At 41.6% G+C, this 20,549-nt stretch overlaps 1 protein-coding gene across 1 annotated transcript in view; it reads right to left on the bottom strand.

Annotated features, from left to right (window-relative positions):
* The window catches only part of LOC139367861 (myosin heavy chain, fast skeletal muscle-like), a 40,583-nt gene that overhangs the window by 6,390 nt on the left and 13,644 nt on the right, over positions 1-20,549 (bottom strand). Inside the window, exons 14-36 of the mRNA XM_071106200.1 lie at positions 20,299-20,448; positions 20,038-20,208; positions 19,508-19,811; positions 17,020-17,084; positions 16,838-16,925; positions 16,603-16,720; positions 15,877-16,000; positions 15,340-15,476; positions 14,798-15,053; positions 13,590-13,832; positions 13,067-13,243; positions 12,825-12,970; positions 12,543-12,633; positions 10,517-10,906; positions 10,293-10,419; positions 9,980-10,098; positions 7,703-7,899; positions 4,469-4,652; positions 4,169-4,334; positions 3,740-3,864; positions 3,260-3,568; positions 2,828-3,031; positions 2,564-2,689 (exon numbers count right to left, since the gene is read on the bottom strand). Of these exons, the coding sequence (XP_070962301.1) occupies positions 2,564-2,689; positions 2,828-3,031; positions 3,260-3,568; positions 3,740-3,864; positions 4,169-4,334; positions 4,469-4,652; positions 7,703-7,899; positions 9,980-10,098; positions 10,293-10,419; positions 10,517-10,906; positions 12,543-12,633; positions 12,825-12,970; positions 13,067-13,243; positions 13,590-13,832; positions 14,798-15,053; positions 15,340-15,476; positions 15,877-16,000; positions 16,603-16,720; positions 16,838-16,925; positions 17,020-17,084; positions 19,508-19,811; positions 20,038-20,208; positions 20,299-20,448 (4,017 nt within the window). The remainder of the gene's footprint in view (positions 1-2,563; positions 2,690-2,827; positions 3,032-3,259; positions 3,569-3,739; positions 3,865-4,168; positions 4,335-4,468; positions 4,653-7,702; positions 7,900-9,979; positions 10,099-10,292; positions 10,420-10,516; positions 10,907-12,542; positions 12,634-12,824; positions 12,971-13,066; positions 13,244-13,589; positions 13,833-14,797; positions 15,054-15,339; positions 15,477-15,876; positions 16,001-16,602; positions 16,721-16,837; positions 16,926-17,019; positions 17,085-19,507; positions 19,812-20,037; positions 20,209-20,298; positions 20,449-20,549) is intronic.

Below are 20,549 nucleotides of genomic sequence, written 5' to 3'. Positions count from 1 at the left end.
ATGTGAGAATGATATTCATTGACGACAGCTCAGCGTTCAACACCACAGTGCCCTCAAAGCTCATCAATAAGCTAAGGAGCCTGGGACAAAACACCTCCCTCTGCAACTGGATCCTGGACTTCATGACGGGCCGCCCCCAGGTGTTAAGGGTAGACCACCAACAAACTATCATGGTCCAAGCACACCAAGACAGTCGTGAAGTGGGCACAACAAAACCTATTCCCCCTGAGTAGACTGAAAAGATTTGGCATGGGTTCTCAAATCCTCAAAGGGTTCTACAGCTGCACCATTGAGAGCATGGCTGCATCACTGCCTGGTATGGCAACTGCAAGGCACTACAGAGGGTAGTGCGAACGGCTCAGTTCATCACTGGAGCCAAACTTCCTGCCATCCAGGACCTCTATTACCAGGCAGTGTAAGAGGAAGGCCCTAAAAATTGTCAAAGACTCTAGCTACCCTGGTCATAGACCGTTCTCTCTGCTACCGCACGGCAAGCGGTACTGGAGCGCGAAGTCTTGGAGGCTTCTAAACAACTTCTACCCCCAAGCCATAAGACTCCTGAACACCTAATCAAATGGCTACCTAGACTATTTGATCGCTGCTACTCTGTTTTTGTCATTTGTATATAGTCTTGATGTTGATATTTTACTGCTGCTCTTTATTTACTTGTTACTTTTATTTCTTATTCTTATCCGTATTTTTTGTAACTGCAATGTTGGTTAGGGGCTCGTAAGTAAGCATTTCACTGTAAGGTCTACTACACTTGTTGTATTCGGCGCATGTGACTAATACAATTTGATTTGATTTGAAATACGGCTGCTAAAATCTTCATCATATTACTCCAGTGCTAGCCTCTTCCTGTTAAGGCTATCGCTGATTTTCAAGGTTTTACTGCTAACCTACAAAGCATTTCATGGACTTGTTCCTACCTATCTTTCCGATTTGGTCCTGCCGTACCTACCCACAAGTACGCTCGATCACAAGACGCAGGCCTCCTTATTGTCCCTAGAATTTCTAAGCAAACAGCTGAAGGCAGGGCTTTCTCCTATAGAGCTCCATTTTTATGGAATGGTCTGCCTGTCCATGTGAGAGACGCAGACTCGGTCTCAACATTTAAGTCTTTACTGAAGACTAATCTCTTCAGTAGGTCCTATGATTGAGTGTAGTCTGGCCCAGGGGTGCGAAGGTGAATGGCAAGGCACTGGAGTGACTAACCGCCCTTGCTGTGTCTGCCTGGCTGGCTCAGCTCTCTCCACTGAGATTCTCTGCCTCTAACCATATTACTGGGGCTGTGTCACTGGCTTACTAGTGCTCTTCCATGCCGTCCCTAGGAGGGGTGCGTCACTTGAGTGTTTTGCGGCCCCCTCGGGCTCGTGCATTGGAGGAGATCTTCGTGGGCTATACTCAGCCTTGTCTCAGGGTAGTAAGTTGGTGATCTGTTGATATCCCTTTAGTAGTGAGGGGACTGTGCTTTGGCAAAGTGGGTGTGGTTATGTCCTAACTGGTTGGCCCTGTCCAGAATTATCGTCAGACGGGGCCACAGTGTCCCCGATCCCTCCCCCCTTCTCATCCTCCATTATCTAGGCTGTACTATATGTACCGGGGAGCTAGGGTCAGTCTGTGCTATCTGGTGTAATTCCCCTGTCTTATCTGGTGTCTGGTGTGAACTTAAGTATGCTCCCTCTAATTCTCCCACTGTGATTATTATTTGACCCTGCTGGTCATCTATGGAACATTTGAACACCTTAAAGAACGATCTGACCTTAATGGCCATGTACTCTTATAATCTCTGCCCAGCACGTTCAGAAGAGGACTGGCCACCTCTCAGAGCCTGGTTCCTCTCTAGATTTCTTCCTAGGTTCCTGCCTTTCTAAGAGGTTTTTCCTAGCCACCATGCTTCTACATCTGCATTGCTTGCTGTTTGAGGTTTTAGGCTGGGTTTCTGTGTAAGCACTTTGTGACATCTGTTGATGTAAAAATGGCTTTCTAAATACATTGGTTGGATAGATTTAGAGCAAAAACCTACAGGAAGGTAGCTCTAGAAGGACAGGCTGCCTCCCATGATGTACCAATGTTCCAACATACATATCTACTAAACCAACGTCAGTTTGGCAGAGAGGAATCGAGACGTTGGGAGCCATAAGCGCCCTGCAGTAAAAATGCTAACTTGATAGATCACTCCCAAAGGTGCTCCTACAAAGTATTGACTCAGGGGTGTGATACTTATGGAAATTACATCTGTATTTCATTTAACACATTTTAAAAATGTCCTAAAAACATGTTTTCACTTTGTCATTATGGGGTATTGTGTGTAGATTGTTGAGACAAAAATCTAATTAATCCATTTTGAATTCAAGCAGTAACACAACAAAATGTGGAATTAGTCAAGGGGTATGAATACTTTCTGAAGGCACTGTAGATTAAATGTATTTATTAGGCTGTTAGAATCGATGTTGCCTCAAACTGGGATGCCTCGAGGCTCAGCCAATACTAGTGTTAACCAGCCCTGTTATCATTGGGGCCAAATGAAGTTGATGTAATTCAATAGATCATAAGAACTCACATCAGTGATGGCCTTCTTGGCCTTCTCCTCTGCATTCCTGCTTTCCTGGACGATGTCCTCCACCTCTCCCTGCACCTGCACCAGGTCAGTCTCCAGCTTCTTCTTGGTGTTCAGAAGGCTGGTGTTCTGGAGGAAACAAGACAAATTGTTTGACTCTCAAGATAATTTACATGTCATAAGGCAGAAGTTACGACATATAAAAGCAAGCACTGTGTAAATGGTATGTTTGGTTGAGTTTCATAAGAAATTGATTTTGACCTGTACCTGGGAGTGCAGCAGTCCAACACGCTCGCTGGCGTCTACCAGCTCAGTCTCAGCCACTTTGCGGCCTCTCTCTGTCACCTCCAGGGCAACTCTCAGCTCCTCGATTTCAGCCACCATCAGACCGTTCCTGCGCTCCACCATGGCTGCCTGCTCCTTCATGTCCTCTGAGGCACGGACGGCGTCATCAAGGTGCAGTTGGGCATCCTGGGGTTCATAATGACAGGTTCATTAGGACTTGTGGAAGTAGAGGTGATAGGATCGGTGATAAAAAAATTATTGGTAAGAATTTCCTCAATATCCCTACATTTCTACAGTATATTAGTCCAATAGATTCAATATTTTAAATTGCATGGTTAAAGCCTGTTTTAAAGATTCACAAACAAATCCCTCCCCATTTTTAGATGTTTGAGCCTGATGTCCCATTCCCTTTACCTTTAGCTGTCCCTGGACGTTCCTCAGATGTTTCTGGGCCTCGGCCGCTTGGCGGTTGGCGTGGCTCAGCTGGATCTCCATCTCATTCAGGTCTCCCTCCATCTTCTTCTTCACCCTCAGGGCGTCATTCCTGCTCCTGACCTCAGAGTCCAGGGTGCTCTGCATGGAGTCAGTCAACCTCTGGCTGTTCCTCTTGATCTGCTCCATCTCCTCATCCTTCTCAGCAATCTTCCTGTCTACCTCACCCTTGACCTGGTTCAGCTCCAGTTGCACACGCAGAATCTTGGATTCCTCGTGCTCCAGTGTGCCCTGGACAGGGAGAAGCAGTCAGGTAATTTGTGTTCAATACATTTGGATGTGAATAACACCAGCAATTAAATATATATGACTACAATAAACACCATTACAGGCATCATTGGACTGTAGCTAGCATTGGCTCGGGTAACACTGCTTTTCCCATCAAACAGCTGTAGTTTGTACCTCAGCCTCCTCTAGAGCCGTCTGGATCTCAGACTTCTCTGTCTCCACAGTCTTCTTGGCCTTCTCTAGCTCATGGATGCTCTTGCCAGTCTCTCCGATCTGCTCAGTCAGGTCAGAGATCTCCTCTGCACACACAAACACAGGAGCAGTTTAGACTTGAGAGATAATTTTTTGTGGATATTACCAATGCACTGAAGTGCACATTGAATCATAATAACAGATAAATAATTAACAGCACTTCATATGGTCTTGCAAATATAATTGCCCTTCACTTCCTTGGGTTGTTCATAGGAACGCTGATTACGAGTACAAAAAATATAATTTTATACTCAGAGATGGTGTAATGGTAATTTAATGTAAGTTTGATGGTTAAAGCTCTCTCCATCTTTACAACACATGAGCAAAAGAGAACTGCTGTCAGATGCTCACGTTGCAGGTTCTTGTTCTCTCTCTTCAGAGTCTCCAGATGATCCAGAGCCTCCTCGTAGGAGTTCTTCATCTTGAAGAGTTCAGTGCTCATAGATCGAGCCTCCTTCTGAGCTCCTTCCAGCTCAGCCTGGCTTTCCTCATACTTCTGCTTCCACTCCGACAGAACCTAAGGAAATCCATAAGATTTTCATTATAACTCATTGATGGAGTTTTGAATCAGGAATATGGTACAATTATACTACAACTGATCAAATAGCAGACAGAAAATATTACCCTAGAGTGAGGTTTATTCATTTTCACCTTGTCAAAGTTTCTCTGCTTCTTGTCAAGGTTGGAGGCCATTGTGTTAGCTCTCTCAATGTCAATCATGATGTCCTCCACCTCTCCCTGCAGCCTCTGCTTGGTCTTCTCCAGGGAGGCGCACTTGGCGTTAACTGCCTCAATGGTCTCTTCAGCCTCCTGCAGACGCTGGGCCAGCTTCTTCCTGTTGGACGACAGAGGGTGGTTTTATTGTGAACAATTTTTTCCAAAACAAATTTGACAATACTTGACATTTTCTCAGAGCCCCCTACCACTAGTCTCTCTAGACATCTTGGTTGCCTCCCACAATGTTCTAATGTTCTGGCCTAACCCCTCTGTACATAGTAGAATGGCAGTTTGGTACTATGTCACGGCCAATATACTGTAACTACCCACTGGGCACAAACTGGTTCAATCAACATTGTTTCAACATTTGTCAATGTATTGTTACATAAAATACATTGGATTTAAAAAAAAGGTATTAACAAACTGTGGTGAAAGGTGAAAATTAAACTACAGGATTACATCAACATGGTAACATTTTCAACACTGACAAATATTGCATAAAATTTGTTGAATTTGTACCTTTGAAACTACATCAGATCTTCAACGTAATAATTTATATCAGAAGAAAATAGGCTGGACAGCACCTCCTACTGGAGAGTTGATCTATCTACAACTACCCTTTGGTCCTCCATCCAGGGTATTAACTGGGCTTCCATATTTGTCACAGGCTGTTTGTTACCTGCTGTTATCTGCTGTCGTGAGAATGGTTGTTGTGAAATCTCCACTTAATAGGTTCAGTGTTGCGTTGCTATCAAAGTCATTCCAAAAGGTAGGTTTAACAGAGCAAATTAAATGGAACCATACTTTATCAATTATATTATCAATGATGCTGTTGATGGGAAGTCATCAACAGCTATTGTTTAAATTTAACCCAGGATTAAACTAAAAACAGACAATACATATAGGCCTAGCATTTTAAGCTTTGGTAGCTTTCAAATGGAATCTACAAGTTAGTAAATTAAAATGTTGGATTGATGTCTCCATCTCAAGTCTCTGAACCTAAAATCTAAGTTGAAAAATGACTAAATCAAACCATCCTTTAAAGTTTGATTTAGACCTATTAATTCACTTTGATTTTTGGTTGAAATGGAGATGTGAATGCAACATCAATTATTAATTTGTAGACAAACTGGAATTTAAGCAAGACTCACAATTTGATATTACTTTTGTAAGACAGCCTAACATTAAGTTCATTAGATTTCCACAGAGTAATGAGTAACACATACATGGCCACATTTTGAGGTTACTGTAACAATAAATGTCTTATGTAATCATAGAAAGCATTCAGGGTTGTCAGTCTGTGGAAATCTTACCATTGCTGTAATAATCTGCACAGAATCTCGAATGGCATTGATCACTTGCACTATATACTTTAATGTCATCTCAACTAGGTGAAATCCAGGTAATTTGGTTGTGTCATTTGATCGAGCACATTGATAACATTAAGGGTTCTATTCAATCAGATCCTCTTTAAATCGACATCCACATTGCGGTTGTTTTGGTTGTGTCAAAGGTAGAACTGCGTTAGAGCTGTCAAATCCACAAGTGGCACCTGGCATACACCTAAAACTGGCACTGTCATTGGCTGCACGGAGTCACATTAAGAGAAATCCCATGCAGCCTTGCTTACAAATTTGAACACTGGAATGTGAGATGTAATCTACTCCTCCAATAGGGTGATAGATGTAATCTACAGTCGTGGCCAAAGTTTTTGAGAATGACACAAATATTAAGTCTGCTGCCTCAGTTTGTATGATGGCAATTTGCATATACTCAAGAATGTTATGAAGAGTGATCAGATGAATTGCAATTCTTGAAAAAGAAGAGTCAACAGTGCAAATATTGAGTCTTTGCATCAACTTCATGGAATTTTCAGTAAAAGCCTTTGACACTTATGAAATGCTTGTAATTATACGTCAGTATTCCATAGTAACATCTGACAAAAATATCTAAAGACACTGAGGCAGCAGACTTTTTTGTGTAATTCTCACATCTTTTGGCCACGACTGTACACCTCCATTAGGATGATAGATGTAATCTACTCCTCCATTAGGATGACAGATGTAATCTACACCTACACAGTACATTAGGATGATAGAAATCCTCATTGTTTCGTTTAATGATTTTCAATTTGAGCGTCATAATTTCTATACAGCTACAGTTTCTTTGTCTGAATTTGTTACGCAAGTGGGATAGGTGTGGCTTGATGACAATGATCAAGAGTGGCTTCTAACCGATTTGACAGTTCCAATGAAGTTACACCTTCGACATCGCCAAAATATCAGCTATGTGGGTGACGGCTATCGCCGGTTAACACATGATCTGATTGATTTTTTAAATTGTTTAATTATGGGTGAAAATGTGCTGGAATCTCATTGATCAATGTATGCCATCAGCATACCACCCTGCATACCACTGCTGGCTTGCTTCTGAAGCTAAGCAGGTCCTGGTCAGTCCCTGGATGGGAGACCAGATGCTGCTGGAAGTGGTGTTGGAGGGCCAGTAGGAGGCACTCTTTCCTCTCGTCTAAAAAAATGTCCCAATGCCCCAGGGCAGCGATTGGGGACACTGCCCTGTGTAGGGTGCCGTCTTTTGGATGGGACGTTAAACGGGTGTCCTGACTCTCTGAGGTCATTAAAGATCCCATGACACTTATTGTAAGAGTAGGGTTGTTAACCCCGGTGTCCTGGCTAAATTGCCAATCTGGCCCTCAAACCATTACGGTCACCTAATAATCCCCAGTTTACAATTGGCTCATTCATCCCCCTCCTCTCCCCTGTAACTATTCCCTAGGTTGTTGCTGCAAATGAGATTGTGTTCTCAGTCAACTTACCCCGGTTAAAATAACGGATAAATAAAACAATGGATATATCTATCAAATATGACACAAATTCTCCACGTTGAAATGACATGGTGGGTACCTTATCTGTTTGAATAAAATACAGATAGCAGCTAGCAAGATGGCAGCTACTAAGATGGGGATCACAGGTTATTTTTAAGAGGACCCACCCCACATTCTTTTTCTTATTAAAGTTGCCAAGAAAGTGTCAAAATTGAAACCAGACCACACTGCTGTTGCCTAGGGTGTGGGTTTATGAGACTACTGTACCACCACAACGTCACCAACCACACCCTATATGTGAGTTTCTGCTGTTGCGTGCGACTCACTTGGCCTCCTCCAGCTCCTCTGTGCGCTGAATGGCATCAGTTTCATACTTAGTCCTCCATTGAGCCACCTCGCTGTTGGCCTTGGACATGCCGCGTTGCAGCTCTGCCTTTGCCTCCTGCTCCTCCTCAAACTGCTCCCTCAGTAGGTCACAGTCATGGCGGGCAGACTGGACACCATGGGCCAGTGCATTTTTTGCCTGTGAGAGAGAAAGGGGAAGATAAAGAGAAATTAGAGAGATAGTAAAACAAATTACAGTAGATGGCGCTACAGTGGATAGTGGACATTTTACTCTGCTATAAAAAATGTAAATAATGTATGCTGATCTTAACTTTTTGGTATGCAATGTCTCCACTATCATTTCCTTTGACCCAAAAACATCTTCTGGACATCAGAAGAGCGATCACTTGCCTCAATTTGGATGAAGATTTCTATCTCAACGAATCGGCAGCTCTGGGCATTCTGCTTACTCCGGACCAGGCCCTAATCCCTGGTACTCGAAAGAGGAAGTGGCGGCCAAAAAGAGGCAGGTGAGGCAGCCTCCTAATGAGATTACGTCAGCAAACAAATAAACCACCTTTTCCCTTTGTTCTATTGGCTAGCGTACAATCACTGGAGAACAAACTGGACAAACTCCTATCAACGGGACCTGAAGAACTGTAATATTCTGTTTCTCTGAATCTTGGCTGAACAAGGAGACACCCTGGACCCACTCCAACTCGCATACCTTCCCAACAGATCCAAGGATGACGCAATCTCTATTGCACTCCGCCAATGCCCTCTCCCACCTGGACAAGAGGAACACCTATGTGAGAATGCTGTTCATTGACTACAGCTAAGTATTTGGTATTTTATTAGGAACCCCATTGGCTGTTGCAAAAGCAACAACACATCTGCCACACTGACCCTCAAAACAGGGGCCCCTCGGGTGCATGCTTAGTCCGCACCTGTACTCCTTGTTCGCCCCCACATCAGCAAGACAAAGGAGCTGATCGTGGATTACAGGAAACGGAGAGTCGAACATGCCCACATCCACTTCGACACAGCTGTAGTGGAGCGAGTCGAGAGCTTCAAGGTCCTCTGTGACCACAAGTAATTAACATGGTCTTCACACACACCAACACAGTCATGAAGAAGGCACGACAATGCCTCTTCCTCAGGAAGCTGAAAAGATTTGGCATGGGCCCTCAGATCCTCAAAAAGTTCTACAGCTGCACCATCGAGAGCATCTTAACCGGCTGCATCCTGCATCATCGCTTGGCAACTTCTTGGCATCTAACCACAAGGTGCTACAGAGGGTAGTGCGTACGGAGCAGTACATCACTGGGGCCGAGCTCTCTGCCACCCAGAACTTCTGTTCTAGGCGATGTCAGAGAAAGGCCTTAAAAATTGTCAAAGACTCCAGCCACCCAAGTCATAGACTGTTCACTCTGCTTCCGCATGGCAAACTGTACCGACTGTAAAAAACAGGACCCTGAACAGCTTCTACCCCCAAGCCATAAGAATGCTAAATAGTTAACCAAATAGCTACCCAGACTATCTGCATTGACCATCCTTTTTGCACCAACTCTTTTGACTCATCCCATTTGCTGCTGCTACTTCTTATTATCTATCCTGTTGCCTAGTTACTTTACCCCTACCTTTATGTACATATCTACCTCAATTACCTCGTTCCCCTGCACATCGACTCAGTACTGGTACCCCATGTATATAGCTAAGTTATCATTACTCAGTACTGGTACCCTGTGTATATAGCCTAGTTATCATTACTCAGTACTGGTACCCTGTGTATATAGCTAAGTTATCATTACTCAGTACTGGTACCCCATGTATATAGCTAAGTTATCATTACTCAGTACTGGTACCCTGTGTATATAGCCTAGTTATCATTACTCAGTACTGGTACCCCATGTATATAGCTAAGTTATCATTACTCAGTACTGGTACCCCATGTATATAGCTAAGTTATCATTACTCAGTACTGGTACCCCATGTATATAGCTAAGTTATCATTACTCAGTACTGGTATCCTGTGTATATAGCCAAGTTATCATTACTCATTGTGTATTTATTCCTCCTGTTATTATTTTTCTATTATTTCTCTATGTTTCTCTCTGCATTGTTGGGAAGGGCCCATAAGTAAGCATTTCACTGTTAATCCACACCTGTTGTTTACCAAGCACGTGACAATTTGATTTGAAGTCTCTGAGGGTGGCGTAGTCACATGTAGATATTTCTCTACACTCTGTGGTTGGTGGAGTCCAGATTGGGTCCCTTACCTTGACCTCCTCCTCAATCTGCCTCTTCAGCTCCTCCACCTGCTGGGTGAAGGCCTGTTTGCCTCTGGTCAGCTGAGACACCAGTGCTTCCTTCTCTTCCAGCTGGCGGCCAAACTCACCTGCAGAGATAGAGGGACATCTTGTTAATGGGGTCTCTGTTCTCTATGATTGAAAATGTGTTGTAGGGCAATGTTAGATGGTGAATAGTAATTTCTCCAAATATTTGAATGTGGACTGGACTTCAAGCCCTCAACACATTTTATTGTGTACCACTTAAGGAAAGCATTGGTTTGTTGTTCATTGTTGATGGTACCATTTTCTGTCAGAAGTCTGGCCCTCTGTCCACTGATGTCAGTGACCTGGCGAAGATTCTCATCATTCTTCGTCTTGATCTCACTTAGCTGGTCCTCTAGAGTACGGCACATCTTCTCCAGATTGCCCTGTTAGTGAAACATGTACCATTATTACTTCAGTTCACATAAATGGAAATGTAGTTGACCCTCCTCAACACCGCTTGACCAAAACATCACTAATCACCTTAGCCTTGGCAATGGAGTCCATGTTGCTGGAGAGGTCATCAATCTCCATCTTGTACTCACTCTTCTCCTTCTCCAGCTTCTGTTTGACACGCTGCAGGTTGTCGATCTGCTCCCCGAGCTCAGCCACACTGTCGGCCTGCTTCTTGCGCAGAGCGGCGGCTGTGGCTTCATGCTGAAGGGTGGACTCTTCAAGATCACGACGCAGCTTCTGGAACTCAGCCTCACGCTTCTTGTTCATCTCAATCTGAGCAGCAGTGGCACCTCCGGCCTCCTCCAGCCTCTCGCTGATCTCTTCAAGTTCCCTGGAGAGATCAGCCCTCTGCTTCTCAACTTTGGCCCTGGCAGCACGCTCAGCCTCAATTTCTTCTTCCAGCTCCTCAATACGGGCCTAAAGTAGGGGGCAGGAGCAGCGGGGAATAACAATAAAGTTGAAACATTGGAACCTCACAAAATAATAAAAGGATGTATATTTTACATTCTGAAGAATTTTATCATCCCAAGGGTCCCATAGATAACATGAAGAGTCGTTTTGTTAGATAAAATCCTTTTTCATATCCTAAAAAAGGTCCATATAGCATGCACGATCGATTTAGAATTTCCACTCGTTCAATTTACAAAGAAAGGATTCTGTGAAAATTTAACCCTAAACGTTGTTTCAACCAGTCAAATTACATTTGTATTTATTCCTCAGAGATTCTAGAACATAACAAAACTTCACTATATCATTAGAGCTGTAGTACATCCTGTAGGACACCAAATTTGGTCAGAGAGCGAAGCTTTCATGGCATGCCAATGACACGGGTGGCCTTCACTTGATTGACTAACTTTGTTAAATAAGCACCAATCGGGGGCAAACAAAACTAGCTAGATAACCAATGAGCTGGGCTTTACGGGAGTATCTGTCACACAATTTTTCTGCTAACATTGTGCGACAACAAGCCTTTTCCTTTTGGACAAAAATGGCAAGAACATGGAGAGTTATGAAGTTATGAAAACTGGGTGTTTCACAAATGTTGAACTTACAATATGGCTACTAATACTGGAAAAGCTAAATCAAAGTCAAAGTATACAGATTTGATGATATTCTTGCAGAGAAATGTAATGTAAATGTGTCCTTCACAATTTGTCCAAATGTACCTGGGTGACTTCACACTAAATGTCTTGTGGCTTGCCCATACTTCAAGTTATCAGTCTGAAACTTTGACATGCACTGCTGCCCTCTTGTAGACACTATCGGAATTACAACCAGAGTCATGGCTAGACTTGGGACCTTTCTGTTGCATTTCAAAGATGGTGGTAGAAAAAAACTTTACATTTTGTTCTACCAGATCTATTGTGTTATTCTCCTACATTCAATTCACTTTTCCACAAACTTTAAAGTGTTTCCTTTCAAATGGTACCAAGAATATTCATATGTTGAAACAAAGCCAGTTACACTAATATATTCAATAGACAGTGTCCCATGCAGGAACCAAACCCAAATCAGTAAAATCCACCCATAAAGTTAGATAGAGGTCTCTAGATGGATTAAACCATTTTAGCATGGACATTGCCATTGAGAGCTTCCACCATTTTAAAGTAGTTAACTGGGCCAATGATTAGAGCATTGTCTTCTTCAAATTGTGTTGCCTATGGTTAGAAAATGGCTTTAAGCAATAACACCGGCATCTAGTCATGGCAATAAATAAATGACACGATTTTGATATGGCTCACCAATATATTAGATTTACATTTGTTTCCAGCACAAAATAAGAAGACAATTGACTGTATTAAAATGGAGCTGTCCATGCTATCACACAGGCCATAATGTCACCGATAAAGTATTTGTCCTCTATCTAACTCTATGAAAGCACCATCTTAACAACATCAGCAACATCAGCAAGAAAAAATATGTTCCAACCTACTGAGCCATCAGAAGCCACCAGTAAAAATGTGTGCTACCAGAAGAAATATGTCACAGTTTTTGTCAGGAAATTATTCAGGTGTTTGCTTTCCTGTACAGGAGCTTAGATCCTGTACTGTACCTGGAGTTCCTTGATCTTCTTCTGCAGCTGAGCTCCCAGAGACTGCTCATCCTCAACCTTGCTGAGGAGCTGGGTGGCCTCAAAGTCCTTCCTAACAAACACAAACACAATGATTGCATAGTTGGTTTTGGTTCGATAGTTTAAAGACAGAGAATTATACCATTCACATAGTTTTTAAAAATCACATGCAAATGCTAATTCATAATTACAATAATTAGTCAAGAACAACCATTGTGTTGATCAACATAGTAGGTAATATTGTAGCCATTTGATTGTGTTTACTTCTTGATTTTCTCATCAGACTGCTGCTTGTCATTCTCCAGGTCCATTATGGATTCCTGGGCCAGTTTCAGATCTCCCTCCAGCTTTCTCTTGGATCTCTCAAGGTCCATACGAAGCTTTTTCTCTTGTTCCAGAGAACCCTCAAGCTACAACATAAAAATACATATATTGTTGAACTCTAAACAACTGAAGATAATGTCATCTTGCATACTATCATGGCCAAAATGACAAACTCCACTCACGTCGTCCACTTGCTGTTCCAGCTTGGTCTTGGCCTTGGTCAGAGTGTTGACTTTGTCCTCCTCTGCCTGCAGGTCGTCCAGTGTCTGCTGGTGGGCCTCTTGGAGGGCTTTCTTCTCCTTGGTCAGCTTGGCAACACTCTCATCCATAGACGACATCTCCTCTGTCAGATTTTTAACCTGAAAATGGTCACAACAAAATTTGTCTTTGGTCACTACAAAGATTTAGTTTGACATGTATTGCATTAATTTCATTCAGATTTGAAATGTATCAACAAGTAATGTCTTATTGATTTAACACTAGATTTTTTACAATTTTACACCATTTTTACGCCAGTGTACAGAATGGAAGTCATAAACAAAGGGGGAGCTGAACATTCAATGAATGTGAGGAGTACCCCGCAACTTAAATTCCACAATTTTTCCTGCACCCAGAATACGGCTTGAATTCCATTTCAGCTATGTTTTGAGTTGATTATTGTTTGGATTATTGTTTGGTTAGACTGTCTATGGTAAGGCATGATACCTTGTTTTCAGTGGCGTGCTTCTCCTTCTCCACTTTGGCCAGGGTGAGTTCCAGGTCATCAATGTCCTTCTTCAGCTCAGAGCACTCGTCCTCCAGCTTCCTCTTCTTGGCAGTCAACTCAGAATTCATCTCCTCTTCATCCTCCAGCCTCTCAGTCGTCTCTTTGAGTTTGGCCTCCAGCTGGATCTTGCTCTTGATGAGCCCCTCACACCTTTCCTCAGCATCGTTCAGATTTTCTGATTCCTGTTTTCAGAACAGGATAAAAAATCTGTGTCCTCACTTTCTGTATGAAAATATAGACTAACATTTGTCAAAGATGTCAAAACAAATCAACATAACTTCAATATATACCATAATAATAATAATAACAATACCAGTAGAAAGTTTGGACACACCTACTCATTCCAGGGTTTTTCTTTATTTTGACTATTTTCTACATTGTAGAATAATAGTGAAGACATCAAAACTATGAAATCACACATATGGAATCATGTAGTAACAAAAGTGTTAAGCAAATCAAAATATATTTTATATTTATGATTCTTCAAAGTAGTGTAGATGTGCATGCCTGATTAATCAATATTTATAAGGAGTCGTATGTCGGAGTTCGGAGTGTGGAACTAAACGAGCATTTCCGCACTAGGATAGGAATTACATCGAAGTCGTGGCGGAAACTTCCTCTGGGGGGGGTCCTTTATTTTGGCAGTTACTACTACTTCACAGTGTATGCGTGTGTTCATCGAATCAAATGTTATTTGTCATAAACGCCGAATGCAACAGGTGTAGACTTTACAGTGAAATGCTAACTTACGAGCCCTTTCCCAACAATGCACAGTTTTAAAAAATTGCTAAGAAAAATAGGAAATAGTAACACAATAAATAACAATAACAAGGCTATATACAGGGAGTACCAGTAACGAGTCAATGTGCAGGGGTACCAGGTAGTTGAGGTAATACATCATGCAACGTACATGTAGGTAGGGGTAAAAGTGACAAGGCAAACAGGAAAGATAATAAACAGCGTAGCAGCAGTGTATGTGGAGAGTATGAAAATGTGTGTATGTGTGTGAATGTGTGTGTGCCTGTCTGTCTGTCTGTCTGCATGTGTGTGTGTTTATGTATTCATGTGTGTGTGTATTCATGTGTGTAATCATGTGTGTGTATTAATGTGTGTAAATGTACCCTTACGAGGGTAGTGGCTCACTCACAGATGCGTTTTGGAGTGCCAGGTCATTCTTCTCCTGCAGCAGGGTCACCATCTTCTCCTCCAACTCTTTCTTCTTCGCCAGAGCCTTGGCCAAGTCTGCTGTCATCTTCTCATAGTTCTCCTTCATGTTGGCCATCTCCTTCTCAGTCTCAGCGCTCTTCAGCAGGGGCTTGATCTTGAAGTACACCTTCATCCATGGCCAGGTTTTCACATTCATGAATGAACGGATGTTGTACTGGATGGAGTAGACGGCATCTCTGGTCAACAGAAAGGAAGGAGGCAAGGGGAAGGTAACCCCTCTTTAATTAATTGACAGCGCTCTAAGCTCATGAGGCATTTTATATTCTTCCAGAATCAATAGGTAAATACAACACATTAAAAGTACAATTGAACAGCTTTCCAAATCCTAAACTGCAGCTTTAAAAGAACATTATAAGGCGTACTTTCTCATTCTGAACAACTCGCAGCGTATACAGTATGGAATCATACTTCCTTACATTAAGGTGGTTCATAGGAAGTGCGAAGATGTCTACTATTCCTCACCTCCTCTCCATCATCTTGGTGAACTCTCTCCTCATGAGGAATCCACGGCTGAGAGCCTGGACCATGCCGACCAGAGAGGCCAGCTTCTCATCTCTCATCTCCTCCAGTACCCCCAGCAGACCGGCTTTGAAGAACACCTGGGCCACAGGTAAACATGGTCAATGGAACCACAGTCAGATGGTAACAGATCGAAAGGGTTGGATCAACAGAGGGGAAATCACCACAGACCATGGGATAGTGTGTTCAGAAGTTGAAAGGTTTTGTACAGTTGTAGATGAATAATGTAAAGTGATACAGATAACTGCAGCCATACCACTGTAACACAATGCACAGGTTAATAAATGGAGTTTATCTTCTTTACCTGGGATGTATGACTGAAAATAACAGTAGAATGTTTCTCCACCTTTTTTATATTAGCTTAATGAAGAAGAAAGTATAACAGGGTGGTTGATCAACTGGAGAGATTTTGAATGGTAAGGGTTTAAAATTTCATTTAAGTTGTGTTTTGTCAGCTTTTGTTGGGGGTATTTGACTGACCTTGGTGTGTCCAAACTTGTAGTCCTCGTGATTCACATCAATGGACCCCAGCAGCTTCTCAGAAGCCTTCTTGTTGTCCATGAACTGGCCTTCAGGGATGACACTGGCATTCAGTACTTTATACCTGAATGAGGAGACATGCTTAACATATGTCAAGTTGCAATAGGTTGGTTATATTACGTAAAAGGTAACATATTCTGACCCTTAGAGTTGATATTTTCCATTGTTTTGTGTGTGCATGTGGGGGGACCAGTACGAAAAAGTATACATTTTTCACCAGGTAAGTTGACTGAGAACACATTCTCATCAACAACCTGGAGAACAGATGGAGCCAATTGGAAGATGGGGATGATTTGGTGGCCATGACAGTATGAGTGCCAGATCAGACATTTAGCCAGGAGACCAGTTAATAACACCCTTACATTATACTCCATGGGATTTTTAATGACCTCAAAGAGTCAGGACATCTGTTTAACTGCCCTGGCACATTGGGATCACCTTAAATCAGAGGAAAGAGTGCCACCTACTGGCCCTCCAACACCACTTCCAGCAGCATCTGATCTCCCATCCAGGGACCAACCAGGACCAACCCTGCTTAGCTTCAGAGACAAGCCAGCAGTGGGATGCAGGGTGGTATGCTGCTGGATAACACCATCTGCTAAATGACTCAAATGTACATGTAATGTGTATGTATGTATGTGTGCATTTGTGTTTGTGTGCGTGAACCTCTGCTTGAAGTCTGCATAGATGATTCTGCTGGGGAATCCCTTTCTGCAGATCCTGATACCCTCCAGAACACCGTTACACCTGAGCTGGTGGATAACCAGGAAGTTCTCCATCAGACCTGGAAACACAAACCAAGTCTCTTTTAATACTCATAAACAGGTTAAAGATTGGGTTCGTTGATATTACTGATACTTTACTGATTACATAAAAATATATCACTCAATAGTTCTTGTACCTGGAGTCTTTGACTCATTGGGGATCAGGCAGCGCACAAAGTGAGGATGAGTGCTCCTCAAGTTGGTCATCAGTTTGCCCAAGTTTTCCTGTAAGAGGATTACAAACCAATTTTTAAATAAATAATTTGGGATAATCAATGCACCTTTTGAAGGACTGAATAAACACATTTCAAAAGATCACCCTGAACTGCGAGGACACAGTCTGCATGGAACCACCCTTCTTCTTGCCTCCTTTCTTGCTTGTATCTGTTAAAATGGGCAAAAGTAAGATATCCTTATAAACAAGACAATCTCGGGTTAACTTCACATTTATCTTAATGCAAATGTTGTTTGAGTAAATTAACCCAGGGAACAACCCTGGGAAATGTGATACATTCAAAGACTTTAAATAAAAAATGTAGGTCGGAGGTCTAACTACCCACTGGGCACAAACAGTTTCAATCAATGTTGTTTCAAAGTCATTTGTCAATGTACTGTGACTTGGAATCTATGTGGAAAATACACTGGATTTGAAAAAAGTAATCAACAGTTGTTTTGAAGGTGAAATTTCAATTTCACAGCATTATGTCATCATTATAACCAATTTCAACATAGAAAAACATTGTATAAAATATGTTGAATTAATATATTTGAAACAACGTGATATCCTCTATCAGAAAAAAACAGTAGGCTGGGCAACATGTCCTACTGGAGAGTTGATCTATCTACAGCTAACCTTTGGTCCCTGATCCAGGGTTTTAACCAAGCCCAGCCCTGCTTGGCTTTCATATTTGTCACTGACTGTTACCAATGTGCTATCAGGAGAATGAGGATTGAGCTATCTCTCAAAAACTGTTGCTATCAAAAATCATTCGAAATGGTAGGTTTAACAGAGCAAATGAAATGTAACAATACTTTGTGAGTCGTGTATCATCAATGATGCTACTTAGGCCTACATAGCATTAGGGAAGTCATCTACCCAGGCTTCAAATTCTACCCAGGGTTCTGCCCCGGGTTCAACTAAAAATAGACAATAAATAAAGGCCAAGGGTTTCAAGTTTTGGTGGATTTCAAATTTTATCTTCAAGTTAATTATTAAGATGTTGGATTCACGTCTCCATCTCAACCAAACATTGAAGTTAAATATTGTGACTAAACCAAATCAAACTTGATTTAAAGTGCATTTAGAGGTTAATTAGATTAGATTTAGACCTATTCTTTAACATAGATTTTTTATTGAGCTGGAGACGTGAAATCAACATATCAATTATTAATTTGTAGACAAACTGCATATTGAATTGTGCTTGGTTGTCAGCGCAACCAAATGTCAAAATTTGAAGGAGATGTTCTGCTTAGTTCCATCTGTGATTTCTTCTCCTTTGACTCCAGTTCGTCTTCCAATTAAAAATTGATATGGTGGATTGACGTCTCCATCCAAACCAAAAATCGAATCAAGCTTTAAATGCACTTTAAATAAAGTTAGATTTGATTTAGTCCTATTCTTTAACTTTGATTCTTGGTTGCGATTGAGATGTCAATCCAACATATTACATTTGCTTTGTTTTTTAATTACATTTTATTTCACCTTTTATTTAACCAGGTAGGTCAGTTGAGAACAAGTTCTCATTTAGAACTGCAACCTGGCCAAGATAAAGCAAAGCAGTGTGACATAAACAATACAGAGTTACACATGGAATAAACAAACTGGAATTAAAGCCAGACTAAGTCAGTGGCACAAAACATAAATCTCCTTCAAATGTTGATATTTGGTTGCGTTGACAACCAAACAATTCAATATGCAGTTTGTCTACAGAACAAGTTCTCATTTACAACTGTGACCTGGCTAAGATTCAATGCAGTAAATAGCCTATTCACTTGTTGAAAAGTTAAACTAATGATATGTTTGATTCATGTCTCCAACTAAACCAAAAACAAAAGTTAAAGAATACGATTAAGCCAGTGGTTCAGATGAAACTATCTGCATAAGATATCCTTTATATGTTGATATTTGGTTGAGTTGTCAAACAAACAATTCAATAAGACTTTTGCAATACAGTAAATTGCCTAAAGTTAAGGCTATCTTACAAACTAATGTAACAGTATTTATTCAACCTTAAAATGAGTAACACATCCATGGCCACATGTTCTGGTTAGCCTATTGTAACTATCAATGTCTTCTTATGTAATCATAGAAAGCTCACATGTTCAAAATAGCAAAGGTCGGAGGTCTGTGAAGATCTTCACGTTTGCTTTAATGAGCAGAATATTGAACAGTATTGATCAATGTACTTTTAATGTAATCTCAACTGCAGTCCAGATAATTTGGTTCTGCTATTAGATAGTGATAACACATTAAGTTGTTTAATTAATACAAAATATCTGACATTGTATTCCCATTGGAACTTTGTTTTTGAACTTTGCTTTTAAGTGGTTGAAAGCGCAGTGAAAGCACATTTAGATGAGAACTAACCCAAAAATCTGACATTTGTTTTTCCATTGGAATTTGGTTGTGCTTTAATATGGTTGAAAGCATATTGATAACACATTAGGATATCAATACAATTCTGGCTGTCTTTTTGAGTTGGTGAATAAAGGTTGGAATTTGGTTGATCAATGCGTCACGATGAAATGACGTGGTGTGCTCAGTGGGTATTGCTCAGTTAAATCTTTTGATGTGATGCTAGTCTTACCCTCAGGTGGGGCAGCAACATACAGGGTAGCCAACAGTTTCACTGAGGACTTCCCGTACAGCTGAAGAACAGAGTCGTTCAGGGGGTCCTTGTTTTTGTCCAGCCAGCCAGTAATGTTGTAGTCCACAGTGCCGGCATAGTGCACCAGGGAGAAGTGGGCCTCTGCCTTGCCTTTGGCAGGCTTAGGCTTCTCAAACGCCTGGTTTTTGCCAAGATGCTGGTCATAAAGCTTGTTCTTGAAGGTAGTGTCTGAAGACTTGGGGAACATGCACTCCTCTTCAAGGATGGAGAAGATGCCCATTGGCTTCACGAAAAGAGATGTATATTAAATTATTGAAATGTACAATTAGGACCACATTTATTCCTTTACAAAACATGCTATTTTAGGATTATATTAATTTATGGGCATATCATAGGAAACATACTGAGTTCTCAAAAGTCAGATTCCTCGTACCACTGTGATAATCTCACACAGCGCTCCCAATGAGCTATGTTATTGCGGTCCATTTTAATTCTCACAGACAGCTTACCTTCTCAATCAGCTCAATGCAGGCAGCCAAGTCCATGCCGAAGTCGATGAAGGCCCAGACGATTCCCTCTTTCTTGTACTCCTCTTGTTCCAGGACGAACATGGTGTGGTTGAAAAACTGTTGCAGTTTCTCATTGGTGAAGTTGATGCACAGCTGCTCCATGCTGTTGTACTGTTGAAGGGATTTCAGAATCATTTCATCATACAAGGCTGTAATCCCTCTCAATCAAAACTAATTGTCTTGCTCTGGTCTCACACTCACATCAAAAATCTCAAACCCGGCAATGTCGAGCACACCAATATAGTACTTCCTTGGATTCTTGGTGTCCAACATCTGGTTAATACGGATAACCATCCACAAGAACATCCTCTCGTAGATGGACTTGGCCAGGGCCGAGACTGAGTTATTGACCTGCAATAATAACAGCTCAAATGAATACATGAGATGTTGACCATGTCTAGTAATAAGATAATAAAAGCTTGGGGGAAAACACATTACTATTCGCTTCTGGG

This window comes from Oncorhynchus clarkii, chromosome 16 (assembly GCF_045791955.1).
Source record: "Oncorhynchus clarkii lewisi isolate Uvic-CL-2024 chromosome 16, UVic_Ocla_1.0, whole genome shotgun sequence".
NCBI classification, from domain to species: domain Eukaryota; kingdom Metazoa; phylum Chordata; class Actinopteri; order Salmoniformes; family Salmonidae; genus Oncorhynchus; species Oncorhynchus clarkii.
Note: the sequence above shows the minus strand (reverse complement) of the source record. Positions and strands in the feature narration are given on the sequence as shown.